Source organism: Rhinopithecus roxellana, chromosome 8 (genome assembly GCF_007565055.1).
Source record: "Rhinopithecus roxellana isolate Shanxi Qingling chromosome 8, ASM756505v1, whole genome shotgun sequence".
Classification (NCBI taxonomy): Eukaryota; Metazoa; Chordata; class Mammalia; order Primates; family Cercopithecidae; genus Rhinopithecus; species Rhinopithecus roxellana.
In genome coordinates, this window is record NC_044556.1 from 117681580 (window position 1) to 117701283 (window position 19704).

Here is a 19704-nt window from a genome sequence, read left to right on the forward strand (position 1 = left end):
GCCGCAGTGCAGGCTCACATTTTTTGCTGGATGGGAGGGAGAAGACCGGGCCCACTGCCACTGCCCTCTCTCCTCCAACCTTTCAAGGTACCAATCTTCTCCCCCACTCTCCAGTCCCTTTTATACGCCCCAGCCCCCAGTTCTCCCACCCTCCAGGACCTCGGGAGTTCCTAGACCAGCGCCACCGCCAGCTCCTAGCCCTGTGGACTTATGTGAGCGACTTAACATCTCTGAGTCTCAGTTTCGTCATCTGCAAATGGAGATACAATGGCACCTAGGTGATTATTACGAATATCAGGTGAGTTCAATACAAGCAAAGGGCTTAGAAGAGTGCATTACCCCCAAATGAAGGTTCGGGGAGTTAACTTCATATTCACTCTTTCGTCTCCCACCCTTTCTTAGCTAGGATTCGGGTGTAACCTTCCCTCGCCCGGGTTCCCCATCCTCATTCACCGACCCACTCGTGGAGCGAGCGGGCCCAGCTCTGCGTGCACTGACGCGCTGGGCGGGGCGTGGCCAAGTTGCAGAGGTCCCTTATTTCTAAAACACTCTTGCATTCTTACGCTACGTTCAGTTCAGCGTAAAAGGAATCCATTGCTCTGTATCCTGGTCAGGCCGTTCTTCCAGGTCCTGGTGGTGTTTTTGCCCTCTCACCTGGGCGGGGGACCTGGCACCGGGCTGCGTCCTGAGGCGCCCTGTCCCCCGCGTACTTTCCTCAGCCTGTACTCCCGGCGCCCGCCAACACTGCGAGTGGAACCGCCGGGGCCAGCCCGGGCTCCGGAAGGCGGCTTCCGGGAGCGCGTGAGAACCTGGAGGCCCCGCCGGCTATGGGGGGTTGGAACGGCCGGACCAGGCAAAAGCCTGTCCCTCCCTGCTCCTCCACGCGGCGGGGCGGTAAGCGCTCCGGACGAGGCCTAGGGAATCAGAGGACACGCAGTAGAAGGGTGGCAGGTCGTGGTTGTTCGGAACGTGCGGCGAGCGGCGGAACAAGGCTGAAGGGAAGCGCTGAGAGCAACCTTGCCGAGAGCGGCTCGTTGGTCTAGGGGTATGATTCTCGCTTCGGGTGCGAGAGGTCCCGGGTTCAAATCCCGGACGAGCCCAGGCTTTTACCCCCCCACCTACACCCAAAATTTAAAAACAGATTTTTCACCCCTGTTCCCCACATATTCCATTCAGAAACTTAAATGAAAGCATACTGGTCCCATGAGCTCGAATGTTGATCCCCTTTGTGTTTTGAAGCCAAGGACCATGTGAGCCCAATTAATATAACATATGGTTACTGTACCCCCAAGGGCAACGCATTCAAATTGCTTTGTACCATGTAAAACACACACTTGAAAAATAGACGCCTAGTGCAGAATCCTGTGCACGCCTTTAACTCCTCCAAACGAGCAGGGGGCGTCATGGATTAGCAGGTCCCGGGGTTCGGGAATGAGCATTTCCGAGAAAGGGGGCGCTCAGGAGATACCCCTACCCCCGGTGCTCGGCACTGTCGTGGATGGGTTTAAACTACGCCATAGGCAACCAAGAACAGATCTCCCGATGTCTCTGTACACGCGCTGCACCCAGGAATAGACAGGTAGGAACAACGTTTTCATAGTACAGTACTACATTACTAGCAAACTCTTTGCATTTTCAAAATGAGGCCTTTTAATGGTATTCCAATGTGGAGTGTGCTCCAAGTTTCCAAAAGTCTAAATTTTGTGTTTTACTCTGACCAACCTGTGTTTATTACGTTTAGTAATCTATCCCCAAAACATGCACTTAGGAGGTTCTTACTCCAAAAGAGGGCTCGTCCGGGATTTGAACCCGGGACCTCTCGCACCCTAAGCGAGAATCATACCCCTAGACCAACGAGCCGCCGTAAGTGCTGCCTTTCCGTCATCGCTGAGGAATGCATAGCTAGTTAGTCCGGCGCCCTCATGTGGTTGTTCGCATGTTAGGATTCGATCTTTCGGTTGTGTTTGCTTTCTATAGATTATGCGTCTTCAATTTTCTTTCTTTTCTGTTTTGCTCTTTGAAAATCAGTAACACAGAATAAAGCAAAGTAGTTGTCACTATCAGTATAATATCGACCTGTTATTTCGAAAACTGTAATTTTATTTCTATTCATGGCTAATAAATGGCTCTTAGTGTGGGACAATGTCACTGTGGCAGATTCCAGACTCTCTCCGTTACTGGGTTCTGGATGTTTCATTCGTTCTCTTTCGCACTTTTCTATAATGTTAAAATCTCGGTTTCTTGCCGATATTTTTTATTATAGTATTCAAAGACCCACCTATCTAGCCTTGTGAATTCCCATCTCTGTTTTTACTCAAAGTGTTCTCTTCAGCTGGAAACCTGTTTGCTTTTGGATAAATCCCAAACTCTAACCTTCCCAGAAAAAGATCCTTTAACATATCAAAACCAATTGTATGTGGTAAATAACTGGGTTTCAGTCTTACCTCCTCCAACTGTAACTTCCTAGAGTGCAAGACACCTACACCAACACTGAATTGTACTGTAGAATTGGCAACCAATTGTGTGATTGCTGTTCGATTGTCCCAATATCTTTAATTAGATATAGTAGGCATGGCTTCCTAACTATATTTTAAATTCTTTTTTTTTTTTCTTTTTTTGAAACGGAGTCTCGCTTCGCTCTTTCGCCAGGCTGGAGTGAAGTGGTGTGATCTCGGCTCACTGCAGCCTCCGCCCCCTCCGCCCTCCAGGTTCAAGCGATTCTCTACCTCCGGAGTAGCTGGGATTAGAGGCGCAGGCCATCACGCCCAGCAAATTTTTGTATTTTTAGAAGAGACGGGTTTCACCATGTTGGCCAGGCTGGTCTCGAACTCCTGACCTCAGTTGATCCACCCTCCTCGGCCTCCCTAATAGGATTACAGGCGTGAGCCACTGCCCCCCGCTAAATTTTTTTTTTTTCTTTTTCTTTTTTTTTTTTTTTTGCGACGGAGCCTCTCTCTGTCGCCCAGGCTGGAGTGCAGTGGTGCGATCTCGATTCACTGCGAGCTCCGCCTCCTGGGTTCATGCCATTCTCCTGCCTCAGCCTTACCAGTAGCTGGGACAACAGGCGCACGCCACCACGCCCGGCTAATTTTTTTGTATTTTAATAGAGACAGGGTTTCACCGTGTTAGCTAGGATGGTCTCGATCTCCTGATCTCGTGATCCGCCCGCCTCGGCCTCCCAAAGTACTGGGATTACAGGCGTGAGCCACCGCACCCGGCCCTAAATTCTTAAATACTTAGCATTGAGGCTTACCATAGGAAAGCTAGTGCTCAATGAATAATTCTGAATGGTTACAATTTGTCCCAAATTCCTTAACAATAGAAATTTTAGGTGTTTTGTTTGTTTGTTTGTTTGTTTTTTGATACAGGGTCTCACTCTGTCACCCAGGCTGGAGTGCAGTGGCATGATCATGGCTCACTGCATTTTAGTACTTTTGTTACCGGAAAAAGGGGTCTTCACCCAGAACTGGAGAGAGGGTTCTTGGATCTCGTGCAGGAAAGAATTCAGGGTGAGTTGCAGAGTGTAATGAAAGAAGCAAGTTTATTGGAAACGACTCTGTTACAGAGCAGGACATCCTCAGAAAGTAGGAGGAGAAACACCCTGTCCTTAAGTTTTTCTTATATAGTGATCTTACCTATGTAAAATCTAAGCTAAGCTGTGCCTACATGCGGGTGAGCAGACAACATGACAAAATTTGTTACTCTATTGATTTAAAGAAGACAATTATTGACATTGTAGTGTGTGAATACATAAAAGCATAGCTATGATTATCTTAAAGGCATATATTGCTGTGGCTATTAGGACACTTGGACCTTCTTGCTGTTGTAGGAGTCCTAGATACCTTCAGGCTGTTTCCTTAACTATAAACATCCCATGACTATGGGTCATGGCAGGCACGGAGTGTGCCTTCTTAGTCCTAAAATGGAGCCGAACTTAAAATGGCGTTATTCTAGCTTTCCTAGAATGCTGCTTCCATATCACGTTGACAAACACGTTGATAAACAGTAATTGTGAATTGTCATTCTAGCAAATAACCAACCAGGTAGGAAACGAGTAGACAGAGTGACTATCCTAAATAGACCCATTCATTAATTTTATTTCATATGTCATGCATTCATCGGTTTATTCATTCATTCATTTCTCATTCTTTTTTATCTTTTTCCGAGACAGAAGTCTTGCTCTGTCACCCAGGCTGGAGTGCAGTGGCACAATCTCAGCTCACTGCAATCTCCGCCTCCCGGGTTCAAGCAATTTTCCCGCCTCAGACTCGCCAGTAGCTGGAATTACAAAAGGCCGGCACCAAATGTATTTTTAGTAGAGACGGGGCGGTGGGGGCGGAGCGGGGGTTTTCGCCATGTTGGCGAGGCTGTTCTCGATCTGACCTCGTGATCCGCCCACCTCGGCCTCCCAAAGTGTTGGGATTACAGGCGTGAGCCACCGCGTCCGGCCTGCTCATTTTTCAACAAACATTTAACACTTACAAGTACTGTGTGGCCGACTTCAAACTGTCAACTTTCTTCCCATGGTTTGACAACAGAAAATTATAGAAAATCTAGCACTGTCTTCACCCTTCTTTGTTTTATTTCAAACTGCCCTAACTTGAGTCTTCAGTTCTTAGGGCTCCAGGAAAGGAGGGAGGATAAGAATACCTTGTATAATGTTAACAAGTTCTAGATTGCCAGGATAGTGTATTCATCAAAATCTAACTGGAAAAAAATATGCCCTGCACACCTAAGAAGTTTATACTGCTTTTCTCCTTAAAATGAGGAAGCCATAGAATATAACTGGTTAGAGAAAATAATGTAACCACTTCAGATATCTGAAAGCCTCAGTCTCAAGAAGTCTCCCTGCTCTCTCTCTTTTCCCATTTGAATTTACTATCGCTATTATCATCTTAGGTTTTTTTCCCCAACTTCTGCTTCTCTCTAATCATTAAAAGGAACTTGTCTTTTACTCGGCAGACCAAATACTTGAGTATTTCATTTGACTGTCATAACAATGATGCAGAAAGACTGACAATAACAAAACTCAGAATATCGATTACTTCATTGGCAGTGGGAAACATCCTTATTTGGTAGGAGGAATGCCTGCGCTATCTTATCTGTCCAGGCACATGCTTCCCTAGAATTAGGTCCTTGTGAAGCAGATGTAGTACACAGATGTTTGCGGGGCCCAGGAAGACAGTGCATCTTGAGGAAAATTTTATCCCAGCTACAGTGAATTTAGAAGTCTGGCAACACAGCCTTCTCCTGTAAGAATTAACACCTCCCTAAGGACCCTTTTACCCTTGTTCCCCCGAATTGGTGTCTCTGTGCCCAGGGGAAGGAGACACTAGAACTCTAATTTTCCAATTTTCAAAATTTTCTAGCAACAATGCTTCTGGATTAAGACATTCTTTGTGAAACTGATTTGGCTTCAGGCAAATCTTTCTCAAGGTGGCCCAGGATTCCTCTTTGAATCTGTCTGATTGTTATCTGAGGAGTCAAATTCTCAGGGTTCCTGGAACAACACTCACATTCCAGTTTTCCCCTAGCAACAGATCTTGAAGACAAGGATAGACAGGCTAGAAATTGAGACTCTTTTTCTCTTGATTATACTTCTCATCCAATTTATACCCAGTCTGTAATTCTTTTTGTGAAATGTCTCTCAAATCCTGTCTTCTTATCCCCACTGTCAATACCTTATTTCCTGCCCTCTTCATTCTTGCCCTGCTGCAGTGGTTACCTTTTTAAAACACAGATCTGAACTTCGTACACCCCTTTCACCACTCTCCACTGCCTCCAGAAAAAACAACTCAAGGCTCTTCAAAATATGACCACAGCCTCCTTTCCTGGCATTCTCTCTTCCCCTCTTTCCCTCACTCCCCTCTTCCCCTCTTCCCCTCACTCCCCTCAAGTTGCAAACCACAAAGCATTCACACCTAATGTTTCTCACACTTGGTAGGCGGCTTCATTTCTCCATGAGTGTGCTTTTCCTGTTTTCTCTCTGGTGAACTTTTATTCATCGGTTCTCTGAGTTTTCTTTTTCTTTTCCTGTTTTCTCTCCGGTGAACTTTTATTCATCCTTGGTGAATCTTTCTAGATGCTTCTTGGGCCAGTGGATTTTGGGAGAGCGAGGTATATGTGGCTGAGGTACATCACAATCAGCAGAGAAGCTTTAAACACTGCTGAGTGTCACTGTCTGTGCTGGCTTTGGGTTTCGTCCTTATTCACTCTTTCTTTCTTTTTTTTTTTTTTTTTTTTTTTTTTTTTTTTTTTTTGAGACGCAGTCTCGCTCTGTCTCTATCGCCCAGGCTGGAGTGCAGTGGCGCGATCTCGGCTCACTGCAAGCTCCGCCTCCCGGGTTCATGCCATTCTCCTGCCTCAGCCTCCCGAGTAACTAGGACTACAGGCGCCCGTCATCACGCCAGGCTAATTTTTTGTATTTTTAGTAGAGACGGAGTCTCGCCCTGTCGCCTAGGCTGGAGTGCAATGACGCGTGATCTCCTCTCACTGCAATCCGCCTCCCAAGTTCAAGCGATTCTCCTGCCCCAGCCACCCGAGTAGCTGGGTACAGTTGGGCAGCGCGCCACCATGGCCGGCTAATTTTTTTGTATCTTTTAGTAGAGACAGGGTTCACCACTTTGGCCAGTCTGGTCTCGAACTCATGACCTCATGATCTGCCTGCGTTGGCCTCCTGAAGTGCTGGGATTACAAGTGTGAGCCACCGCGCCTGGCCCTCACTTTTACAAATGTAATCGAGTACTTGTTTGTGTACACCTAGTAGACGATGTGCTTGTTGGGAGTAAAGCCCAGGTGTTCTACATCCATGGTTCATTTAATGCATTGGTATCTTTTCCAATCTATGTCATGTAAGACACACTTCAAAAGGATCTGCTGACAGAAACAGGGCGAAGTGGTTCTGGTATTTTTTTTAGTTTTTTTTTTTCTAATGTTCTCATAATTTTGCTGTACTACAATGTTAGCTAAAACAGCACAGCTATCAGGAATGGCATTAAGACTGACCTTAGACAAAACCCTGAAGTGAGAGGTTGCATTTTGGGTTCTCACCATACTCTTCCCCCGCTCTTGTCCTAATTGTCTAAAGCTTGTTTCCCTGCCTCACCGTATCAGCCTCCCACCTGAATCTGCCCTGTTCCTCCTTCACACTCATCTTTCTTGTGCCCTGTCCCTCCATTTTTCCCTTTTGTAAGCCATTTTCATAAGAATCCTTCCAAATACTTCCCCTACTGATTGGACAACCCGTAGGTGGCAGACTGTTCTGGGCCAAGGCAACCAAGTTGAGCAGGGCCAGCAATCAGTGTCGGGAACTTCTGCAGGGCACTTCAGAATCAGTGTCGGGGAACTTCGGCATTCTATTTTTCACGGACACAGGCAGGAACACTGACATGCAAAAGCAAAACAATCAAAAAGCATTTTTATTTGTTTTCCAGGTAGTAGGAAATCCGAGTTCCAGATTCCCATCCTTCTGAAGCCAGGAGGGAGGTTCCTAAGAGGAGGTCAGGACAAAATGGAGACTTCTTTTTAAACTAGCAGATTTCGCAAATTGCGACACATACATTATCTAGTCCACGCAAAGGACAGGCCTTGGGGACGGGGCAAGGGGAACGTGTTCCATCTGGACGACTGAATTAGAAGTCTCTCCCCCATCAATTGAAAGCCTCACTATTTTTCATTCTGTCTTTTCTTTCTTTTTAAGGTAAATGAATTGCTTCTTTTACGTTAGGTGAGGCCGGCAGAGACCAAGAAGAGCTGAAGCGGAGGCGAGGTTAGTACCCAGCAAAGACCCGTGGCGAGGTGAGACAATAAAGAGGACCATGGGACTGGACCCTGAGAAAGGCAAAGGAGACGCTGGCTGGCGGGGCCCGTAGGCGGACAGCCACGCAGGCAGGCGGAGGGCTCGGCTCGGCCTGGGACCGCTGCAGACCCGCCCTCCGAGCGGGGCCAAGCCGCCTGGGTGGGACCGAGGAGGCGGAGCCTTCCCCGTGGACGGGTGATGGACAGCCTGTCTCTCCAATCGCGTCCATAAAGGGGAGCGGGCAGGCCAATGAGCGGACAGCGAGGGCCGGAGCCGGGCTGAGGCTTCGGTGCAGAGCTGGCGAGCCGCGGCTGGGGCCGCGGTAGGGAGCGCGGCGTGGAGGTGCCACCCGGCCCTGGTGGCGGAGAGATCAGAACCCTCTTCCCCAAGCCGAGCCAACCTCAGCGGGCACCGGGGCTTAGGGGCGCGGCGGCGGCGACTGCAGCGGCTGGACGATGGCAGCGCCCGCCGGAGCCGGGGCGGTGATTGCAGCCCCAGACAGTAGTCGCTGGCTGTGGTCGGTGCTGGCGGCGGCGCTCGGGCTCTGTGAGTGATGCCAGGACCAGGGCTGGGGCCGGGGAGGGGGGCTCCCGGGCCCGGCACACGCCCCTCGCAGGCCAGGCGCGCGTGCTGAGACCCCAGGTGGGGAGGGGGCGCGGCCTGCGCTCTCTGGGGCCGAGGCAACCCAGCCCATGGGGAACGCGGGCCCCCGCGACGGGCCAGGAAGGCGCAGAGCCTCTTTCTTCTCCTTCCTGGATCCTCGAGTGCGGAGGAGGAGGGGAGAGCGTTCTATCTTGCTCCTTCCCGGGGGGCGGTCCGGGGGAGCGGGCCCGGCGGGCGACTGCGGTGAGCCCTCGGGGCGCCTCCTGCCCCCTCCTCACGGTGACTCTGGATCGTCTGGGCCCTCCCGGATTCTGATTCGGGAACTAGGGTTCTGGCGTTCTCCACCTTTGGGGGGTGGCGGAAGGTTGCAGGTTTTTCATTTGTAGGGCCTTTGTTGGTTCGTTTCCTGTTAAGCCAGGGTTTGTTGTACTTGTAAGTTCCCTTTCCCATGCTCTCATTCAGATTTAAGTCTCCTTAATAAAAGAGTCCTGGAATCTCATTTGTCTCATTTCCGTGGTCTGCAAAACGCCAATATAAAATATTGTTACTTCTAGGTTAGAATGCAAAGAGCTTGGAATACCAGTGAGATGGCCTGGCTTAAAAGAATTTGGTCAAATCCATCATAATTCCAGACGTAGCCACCATAATTTGATAAGACATAGAGCATTAAAAAGCATAATTTTCCTAAAGGAAAAAAAAAAAGCTCCTTTTTCTTACCAAATATTGTGACTCAAGCTTAAGGTAAACCGTGGGCTCAATTTATGGGAATTGGATGAGTTGTTTTATGGACATCTGAAGTGGTATCTGCCACAGGACTTTTCTGTGTTGTTCAAAGCAAAGTACTTGTTGTCTCCGAATTCGGTTAAATAATAGTTATAAAGAGGGCCAGCTGCTAAGAAACCACGTAGATTTTTTTTCATTCCCTTTGTTTTCGAAATGTCAGTTGCATCACAGTATCTGAATACCAGAGTTTACTCAGTAATTTCTTTCTTCATGGAAAAGTTATTAATATAATCCTTGGACCAGGGAAACTAGGTGAAGTTCTGTTGGATCACCAACTGTTCCACTTAAACAGTGATTCCAGGGGCTGTAAAGCATAAAGGTAAAAGTCTCTCTACCCTCCAGAGGTTGACAGATGATGACACACTTTGTATAAGACACAATCCATTCTGTATTTTGTCTTAGAAAAAAAGGTTAAAAGTGTGTTTGGTGGTGGTGGTATTTGTGTTTAATCAAACAAATAGAAAATAGCCTAAAATTAAGATTTATCAGAAATATGCTTCAGACAATTATTATGCATGAGAGGTCAGACATTGCTATGGAGGACAAAGCAGTTAGAGTGATCTTAATTAAAATCGGGGTATTAAACGTAGCAGGAGTGCAAAACTACATAGTAGTGGAAAGGTCACTAGAGTAATAGCCCCATACACCTTGGACGTAATTCTTTAGTAATGAAGATGAATGTTGATATGTGAAAATCAACAGCTGATGTTATTGGTTCAATTTAGAAAATTATTGTATCTAAAATTCTTGCCAAATCACCGTTTTTCTGGTCATGGATACTGCACATAAGAGTTCATCTTTTACAGGAAAGCTTCTCAAGTTTTATCAAGACAGTTATTCAGCAAACATTTACCAAGCACCTTTTAAGTGTTAAGCACCAAGCTACTCTAGGAAAGAGAGTCCTCACCTTTGAATAATTTGCAATTCAGTGAGAGAAACACTGTGAAAAGTGCTATAAGAAGTCTATTTTTTTTCCCCTGCGGCAGGTGGTGGGAGGGTGGGTCTCACTGTATTGCCCAGACTGCTCTGGAGCTGAAACTCCTGGGCTCCAGTGATTCTTCTGCCTTTTCCTCCCAAGCAGCTGGGGCTACAGGTGTGTGCCACTGTGTAGGGTCAGAAGCACATTGGTAAAGATGTACTGTGGAAGCTTGAAGGAGGGTCCTTATCTCAGACTGTAGTTTAGGCTACTGGAGGAAAGGAGTTTAAACTGAGTAGGCATGGGGGAGGGGCAGAAGTACATACAGAGTTATGAATGAACCTGTTGGTAGTTCAGTATAATGGAAGGTTGGACTGTATATAAGGGGGATGGTGGGAGTTGAGGCAGGAGAGCCTGCCAAGGGCACCAACTTACAAAAGGCCTTGTCTGCCACACTTAATCCAATGGGGATTTCTCTGTCTATTGAGATGTGAAGGATGGCTCAGAGTGGGGTGAGGCTGAAGCCAGAGAATGCAGAGGACCATGTAATAATCCAGGGGAGGATGATGAAGATCTGAATTCAAGCATTGGGCCATGAAGAGAGGACACATATTCATGGGCCACTTAGAAAGTACATTTGGTAGAGCCTGGAAACATTGATGCAGGCTTGAAAGAGGAGGTGGATAAAATGATCATAGGTTTTGGGCTTGGGAAGCTGGGCATATTTTTGGCCTTTTCACAGATGGGGAAATAGGAGTCTTGGGGGAAGAAGATGATGGAGATAATTTTGAACATGTTGAGTCTGAGATGCGGGTAAGACATCTAAATGGAGATGGGCAGAAAACAATTGGATAGATAGTTCTGGAGGTGAGGAGAAAGTTCTGGTTGGAAATGGAGATTTGGAGAATTATGTGGCTAATAGTTAAAGCTTGGATTGTTTGGATGAGGTCATCCAGGGAAAATGCACTGAAGAACATAGCAGAGAGCCAAGGACAGAGTTCTGGGGTATATGAAACCTGAGAAAGAGGCTCTCTGACTAAGAGAAAAACCAGGAGAGTTTGGTATTTCAGCATTGTCAGATGAAGAGAGATTAAATGTGATAAGAATTCACTGAATTTGGCAATTGAAATGAGCACACAGTATATGAGGACTAAATCTCCATAATTTGTACCATCCATTTCAGTAAATGGAACCTGCATACATCTAATTGTGCAGTCCAGAAACCTAGGGTCCATGCCTGATTCTTCCCTGTCCTTCACATCCAATCAGTTCTCCCGTCTTTAAAATGCATCTGGAATTGATGTTTTTTCTACCTCCACTCCTAGCCTTTTACTCAAAGTCATCATCATTTCTTGCCTATATTACTGTGATAGCCTCCCAGCTGCTCTTCCTCTGTTTCCCCCCTGGGAATTTTTTTTTTTTTTTTGGTTATGGAGTCTTGCTCTGTCTTACCCAGGCTGGAATGCAGTGGTGCAATCTCAGCTCACTGCAACCTCCATCTCCCAGAGTCAAGTGATTCTTCTTGTGCCTCAGCCTCCCAAGTAGCTGGGACTACAGGCGCATGCCACCATGCCTGGCTAATTTTTGTATTTTTTAGTAGAAACTGGGTTTCACAATGTTGGCCAGGCTGATCTCGAACTCCTGACCTCGTGATCCACCCACCTTGGCCTCCCAAAGTGTTGGGATTACAGGCGTGAGCCACCTCACCTGGCTGATTCTTCAATTTTTAGTAGAGACGGGGTTTCACCATGTTTGCCAGGTCTGGAATTCCTGACCTCAAGTAACGGGCCTGCCTCAGCCTCCCAAAATGCTGGGATTACAGGCATGAGCCACCATGCCCAGTACCCCGCTTGGTTCTTTTTAATCCATTCTTTACAAAACTGCAAGAATGATTTTGTTAAAATGCAAATCAGATCATGTTGCTTTCTTGTTTAAAATCCTTAATGGCTTCCCATTGCACTTGGAATGAAATCTAAACTTCCTATAGCCTAAAAAGCTCTTTGTGATCTGGTTTCTGCCTACCTCTGTGACCTCAACTTGTACCACCCACCACCCCCTTCTCACTATATTCAAGCCCCCCTGCCATCTTTCTGCTCTGTGACGCCCATTCCCACCTCAGGGCCTTTGAACTAGCTGTTCTGATGTTGCCCAGGGCTGGCTCTCTTTCATCATGGAGCCTTTAACATAAGTTTCACTTCTTTAGAGATACCTCTCTGACCACCTGATTCTAGGATACTTGCCTGTTACTATTTGCTGGTTTGCTGTTTACTTCCTTATTGTAATTTCTATTTGGTTTTTCTTCTCTTTTTTTTCCCTCCATCAGAATCTAGGACAGACAAAGCATCTATCTTGCTTATAGAAGTTTCCTAGTGCTTAACATAGTGGATATGGTAGATGCTAAAAATATTTGTTAAATGGCAGTTGAGGCATAGGCATGTCTTGACAACAGTTTGTTAGGAGTTTGCAATATGTAGTTATGATTTAGCATGGTATAAGTAGGTACCCAATATGTGTTTATGCAAGAAGAATATTTTTCCCAAGTGTGATTTCATGCATTGCTTGATTATTTCTCATTATCAGTTCCCTTGGCCTTTTACTTGTTTACTAGTTGGGATAGTAAAATAGAAACTTAGTCCTATAAAATATATTTTTGTTTACTCCAACTCCAGGATATCCACTAGGCTTAGATGCTGCCAAAAGAAAAAGATAAATATTAAGTGAAAGACAGCTATATGCAAAAGTACATAAAATGCAAATTTGTGTTTTTACTAAGTCTAATTTATTTACTTATTCAACTTAAATGAACACCTACTAGGCACCAGGCACTGTTTATGTATGGGATGCAGCAGGGAGCCTAGATGCTAGTGAGAAGTGACAGACAGGAAACATCTACTCAAATAAATAATGCCAAAGGACAGATTAAATTCCTGACAGTCACAACTTTTAAGAAAATATGATTGATTTAATATGAAAATTTGCAGCAAATTTTTAAAAAATGGAACATCTTATTTGTATTACAAGATATTTTTAAAACTTACAAGGAATATGTTGTAGGATTTCTTTAAAGGTTGATCTTTCCCACTGAGTTTTAAAAATGTGATTTAATTGGGAAAAACATAGCTTTTCAGAAATATTGCTGTTTCCCCTCCAGCCAGTAGATGCTGGTCTACCTCCTAAATATTTCTCACCATCCCCTTTGCATCCGCACTGAAGGTAATGTAGTACAGCCACAATCACGTCTCTCCTGGATAATTAGAGCCTTCTAACTGGAGCCTGAGTATTTTTGAGTTGTATCTTTTATCTGAGAATTTGAATTATTTGTGTAAGACATGCATCTCATATGTACCTCAACCTTGGAAAGATGTCTAATCTTGCTCTCTAAGACCACAGATGTCATTTTAAAAGGGAGAGTAAAATGGTAAGCTTTGGCATATAATTTATTATAAATTAGTCTTTAGCCCCATCGAAGGCAATATAATTATTAGAAGAACTAGAAGCATCTCCTGAGGTCTCAAGTGTCATATGGCTCTGAGACTTAACCCTTAAGGCTGGTGTTAATATATTAAGCCTTCATGTATCTTGAATGATATTCCTTTTTTCCTTTTCCACTCTTACTTTGCTGAGTCTTTTGACGTTAGCAGTGCCCTAGAGTCCAGACAAAAGTCTTTGGAATTTTTGCTGCTGTAAGAAAACAGAGGTCAGTTGACTCCGTTCACCATAGTGCATAAATTGAGAAATTGTAGTTGTCTCCTGGGCTATTTATATCTTTGCCTTTAAAACCCTTTATTTATTCATTATCTCTCTTTTTTTTTTTTTGGAGACAGAGTCTCGTTTTGTCACCCAGGCTGGAGTGCAGTGTGCAATCTTGGCCCACAGCAACCTCTGCTTCCCGGATTCAAGTGATTCTCCTGCCTCAGCTTCCTAAGTGGGATTACAGGCATGAGCCACCACGCCTAATTTTTTTTTTTTTGAGACAGAGTTTCACTCCTGTTGCCCAGGCTGGAGTGCAGTGGCATGATCTTGGCTCATTGCAGCCTCCACCTCACAGGTTCAAGTGATTCTTCTGCCTCAGCCTGCCAAATAGCTGGGATTACAGGCACCTGCCACCATGCCTGGCTAATTTTTTGTATTTTTAGTAGAGACAGAATTTTGCCATGTTGGGCAGGCTGGCCTCCAACTCCTGACCTCAGGTGATCCACCCACCTCAGCCTCCCAAAGTGCTGAGATTACAGGCGTGAGCCACCGCACCCGGCCCTAATTTTTTTTTTTTTTTTTTTTGTATTTTTAGTAGAGATGGGGTTTTACCATGTTGGCCAGGCTGCTCTCGAACTCCTGACCTCAGGTGATCCACCCGCCTGGGCCTCCCAAAATGCTAAGATTACAGGCATGAGCCACCGTGCCCGACCTATTCATTGTCTTTCAATGTATGTGGCCACTGTAATTTTTTATTCACTTATAATTTTTTCTTGATCCCATTAGGCCTTTATCCAAGATGATTTCATTGATAAATCTTCCTTCAGTATGTTTTTTCTTCTAAACTCAGAGTCTCTAGAAACCGTGATACCTTTTGATACCTCTGATCTTATTGTCAGAACATAGAGCTTGAGTAATTTTTTAGCAACAGTGATACATTGAATGCAGTACTTAGGTTTAATTGATTGGGGTTAGAAATGGCAGTATGTCTTTGCCTATCCTGTGTATTGCAGATAAGATTGCCCCATAGAATGAAATTCGTGACTTAAGTTTTGTTAGGAGCATGCTGCAACCAACTGAACAAACCTTGATGAACTTGCAATGAACATTTTTTTATATTGGGACCCTGATATACTACTTTGAGATCTAGGGAGTTTATTATGTGCATTTTAAAAGATGCTGTTATTGGCCGGGCCTGGTGCCTCATGCCTGTAATCCCAACACTTTGGGAGGCTGAGGCGGATGGATTGCCTGAGCTAAGGAGTTCAAGACCAGCCTGGACAACATGATAAAACCCCCATCTTGACTGAAAATAAAAAAAATTAGCTGGGCGTGGCGCATGCCTATAATCCCAGCTACTCGGGAGACTGAGGCATGAGAATCACTTGAGCCTGGGAGGCAGAGGTTGCAGTAAGCTGAGATCATGCCACTGCACTCCAGCCTGGGTGATAGAGTGAGACACCCTATCTCAAAAGAAAAAAAAAAAAGACGCTGTATTAAAATTCAGAAATGTGTTCTTTTCTCTCCAAACATTAAGTTTACAATGTGAAGTTATATAAATTTAACATAATCATGTGCTTCTTCCAGATAACACTTGGTAAACTTGAAAAGATGAAAAGTTATAAGGTGTTATAGTCAGTTTAGCTTCAATGAGAACCTAGTGACCCTGTGGCCAGACAGTGTCTAATAGTTTATTCTCTAGTCAAGTCCAGGTTATCATTGCTGTATACGTTCTTCCAAAGGGTGTTGCTGAGGATTAGGAAGCATAGATAGAAGACTCAGGTTCCTAAGAGAAATGTGGTAAAATGCAAATATTTGAAATCTCCTAGATGTCTGAAAAGGGCAAAGAAAGAGAGTGAGTGATCAGTTACGGAGATGTTTTAACTTCTCCCTCTCCCTTTTCTGTTTCTTAGCCCTTAGAAGTTAGGGCAGAGAACTAGGTTCATGTTATATCTTCTGCTCTGCTCTCATTTATTGAGTGCTTGACTATGTGCCACGCCTCTGCTAAGCAGTTTACTTGCATACTCCTCACAGCTCTGTGCAGTAATTATTTTTATTAATTTTATAGATAAGAAGACTAAGTTTCAGAGAGATTGTGTAACTTGTCTAAGATCACACAGCTAATATATGGTAGAGTTGAGACTCCAAAGCACATGTTTGCAACCACTCTGCCATATTATGGAATTTTTTCTTCAAAGTCTCTAAACATTTTGGGGAAGATTCTGGAATATCTTTAGTGTTTACAGAGTAGCTTTTTAGCTATCCTGGGGTATCCAGATTTCTTCCTCTTTGGAGTAATGTTGTTTGTGCCAAGATCCCTCCTGCCTCGATACTGCTGACTCTGTCAAAGAGAAATAAAGCTGCCGTGTTGAAGCCATCCTCACCAACCATGCAGAATCTCTTTGTGCCACCCAATACTCTGAATGCTCCTCAGGGATTTTTAATGATGTTGGGTTTTTTTTGTTTGTTTGTTTTTTGTTTTTTGAGACAGAGTCTCTCGATACGGCCCAGGCTAGAGTGCAGTGGCACGATCTCCACTCACTTGCAGCCTCCACCTCCGTGGTTCAAGCGATTCTCCCGTCTCAGCCTCCCGAATAGCTAGGATTATGGGTTCCTGCCACCACACCGGGCTAATTTTAGTATTTTTAGTAGAGACAGGGTTTCACCATGTTGGCCAGGCTGGTCTTGAACTCCTGACCTCAGGTGATCCACCTGCCTCAGCCTCTCAAAGAGTTGGGATTACAGATGTGAGCCACTGCGTCAGCTGATGTGGTTCTTGTAGGTTCTTCTCACTCATACCTCTCCTGCTACCAAGAGCACAAGCATGAATCCATTATACTGAGTATCTGATACCATACTGGGCTCAGAATGGTTCCTTGCCCCTCATTAGCTGACATGACATGTGGAAGAAGCCACTAAGCCTTGACTTTCTTCCTTTGAGATGAGTTCTTCTCTGGAGGCTGTGCAGGTCCTTTTGCAATTAGACTCCTGGCATGCTTGCCCTACAGAATGTCCAAACAGGCCCAGGCATCCAAACCAGAGACTCCTCGCTTGTACCTCTTCTTGGCTCCTCTGCCGCATTGACAGAGGTTCTGTAGCCATGTTATCTGCCACAAGTCAGAGGTCTAGCACTTGTCTGTTAACTCCTGGGAACTTTGAGTCTTGATCATTTTCAGCTATTAGGAATTTAATTCTTTTTTTTTCTTCAGTGACTGCAAATTTAGAACTCCAGTGAGGCTTGCTGAATCTTGCACACTAAAGAAATTGGTGAATGGATTAATAATGAACAGAGGTGATGCTAATTTATAATCAGGTTGAATAATATGGATTTAAGACCAGAAAATGGGCCAGGTGCAGTGGCTCACGCCTGTAATCCCAACACTTTGGGAGGCCGAAGCAGACGAATCACTTGAGGGCAGGAGTTTGAAACCAGCCTGGCCAACATGATGAAACCCCATCTCTACTAATAATGCAAAAAATTAGTTGGATGTGGTGGCACGCACCTGTTATCCCAGCTATCTGGGAGGCTGAGGCACGAGAATCGTTGGAAACTGGGAGACGGAGGTTGCAGTAAGCTGAGATGGTGCTACTGCACTCCTGCCTGAGTGACAGAGTGAAACTGTGTCTCAAAAAAAAAAAAAAAAAAAGGATTAGAAAATGCTAAGGAGGCAGGAGGATCATGTGAGGACAGAAGTTCAAGACTGGCTGGGGCAAAATAGCAAGACCCCATCTTTACAAAGTAAAAATAAACCAAAAAACAAATTATAGGTCCACAGTTTTTTTATCTGTAACTCCAAAGCCATAAAAACTTTGAAAATTAAGTTTTTTCCTAAGCTTGATACAAATTCTTTGGCTGCAAAATTCAATCTGAAGTAATAAGATACTGTTTACAACTGTGATCCTATTTGGTATGATTAATTGTATTTTTTAACCACAGAGATATTAATATGTTTGATTGTGGGATGCTGCCCTATACTCTGTTGGGACTATTATATAACATATAGTATAGGTGTTGTATTAATTTTTTAAAATCTGAAAAATTCTATATTCTGAAATACACCTGGCCTTAAGGATTTTTGATTAGCTTGTTGGCCTGTACAGTATCTTATCTCAGAAATTTCCTTCTACTCTTGTAAGTACTAAGAACTACAAAATATTGCCTGGGCAACATGGCAGAACCCCATCTTTGGGAAGATTACTTAGGAATGGAGGCTGAAGTAAGCCATGTTTATGCCACTGCACTCCAGCCTGGGCGACAGAGGGAGACCCTGTCCCAAAAACAAACAAAAAAGTACAAAATACAGTTTAGTTCTTTATTTTTTCATTTTTAGAAATGCGGTCTCACTATGATGATCAGGCTGGAGTGCAGTGGCTGGCTATTCACAAGTATGATCAAAGTTCCCTGTAGCCTCAAACTTTTGGGCTCAAGTGATCCTCCTGTCTCAGCCTCCAAGTAACTGGGACTATAGATGTGTCAAACCCAGCTCATTTTAGTCCCCTTTTTTTTTTTTTTTTGAGATGAGTCTAGCTCTGTTGCCCGGGTTAGAGTGCAGTGGTATGCCCTCGGCTCATCACAACCTCTGCTTCCTGGGTTCAAGCAGTTTTCCTGCTACAGCCTCCCGAGTAGCTGGGATTACAGGCATGCACTGCCATACTTGGCTAATTTTTGTAGAGATGGGGTTTCGCCATGTTGACCAGGCTGGTCTTGAACTCCTGACCTCAGGTGACCCGCCTGCCTTGGCCTCCCAAAGTCGTTTTAATTCTTTAAATGTTTTGGTCAATAAAGCTAATGTGCTTTCCACTTAAGAGCGTTCATTGAAACTCCTTTAGAAATTTATGCTACTTTGGACTCAGCCTTTTATTCAAGGAATTCTAAATCTGTGAACTGGCACAAGTTTGGAAATTGATTGAAGGGTCCTGACTTTCTGTTTTTATGATTCACATTAGACTTTTGTTCACTTGCCCTAGAACTTTTCTGCTTATATAGATCAAGTAAGAATTTAGTAGGCTTCCTATCTATTTCACTTGTAGGAGTACGGTGACCAACCAATCAATGCCATAGATCTGTGACAATCAGACTTCCAACTGTGCCTTGACTCTGCTGTCCATCATGGTAGTCATGCCTACCTTGCATTTAGAAGTTCAGTGCTGCCACTTGGCCCCTGTCATCCTACGATCTAATTATTCCCACTGCATTTACATTTCCCAATTTAGTGACAGCAGTTCCCACTGTAAGTTCTAAACTATAGATAAGAGTGTCACAAAATTCTTTTAAAATGCTGGGACTCCCCTCACAGATCTGCTTTTCACAGTCATGTGGTGAAAGGTGTGTCCTCTGGCTGGACATGGTGGCTTATGCCTGTAATCCCAGCACGTTGGGAGGCTGAGATGGGTGGATCACTTGAGGTCAGGAGTTCGAGACCAGCCTGGCCAACATGGCAAAACCCCGTCTCTACTAAAAATACAAAAATTAGCTGGGCGTGATGATGCTTGCCTGTAATTCCAGCTACTCGGAAGGCTGAGGCACAAGAATTGCTTGAATCCAGGAGGTGGGGTTGCAGTGAACTGAGATCTACCCTGGGTGACAGAGTGAGACTCTGTCAAAAAAAAAAAAAAAAAAGCCAGGCTTCGTGGTGTGAGCCTGTAGTCCTAGCTACCTGAAAGGCTGAGGCAGGAAGATTGTTTGAGCCCAAGAGCTCAAGGCTTCAGTGAGCTAGATTGAGCCACTTCACTCTAGCCTGCAACAGAGCAAGACCCTCTTTCAAAAAAAAAAAAAAAAAAAAAAAAGATACGTCCTGTGGACACTCACAGGTGAGTAAGTAGATCTTAAAAGATAAACCCACTGTAACATTCCAATCTCCCTAGACCTTTGAATGTCTTCCTCCAGAGTAAGCCGAGGCAGGCCTGGCGT

The 19704-nt window shown here is 44.9% G+C and overlaps 1 protein-coding gene and 2 non-coding genes across 3 annotated transcripts in view; 2 read left to right on the forward strand and 1 right to left on the reverse strand.

Annotated features, from left to right (window-relative positions):
* The first annotated feature begins 1028 nt into the window (after positions 1–1028).
* On the forward strand, positions 1029–1100 carry TRNAP-CGG. The gene has a single exon. It is a non-coding gene; the product is annotated as a tRNA-Pro (tRNA).
* Positions 1101–1788: 688 nt separating this feature from the next.
* TRNAP-AGG lies at positions 1789–1860 on the reverse strand. Its single transcript has one exon. It is a non-coding gene; the product is annotated as a tRNA-Pro (tRNA).
* Positions 1861–8062: 6202 nt separating this feature from the next.
* Positions 8063–19704, forward strand: part of MPZL1 (myelin protein zero like 1) — a 64721-nt gene continuing 53079 nt past the window's right edge. Inside the window, exon 1 of the mRNA XM_010371793.2 lies at positions 8063–8344. Coding sequence (XP_010370095.1) covers positions 8254–8344 — 91 coding nt within the window. The 5' untranslated portion in view covers positions 8063–8253. The remainder of the gene's footprint in view (positions 8345–19704) is intronic.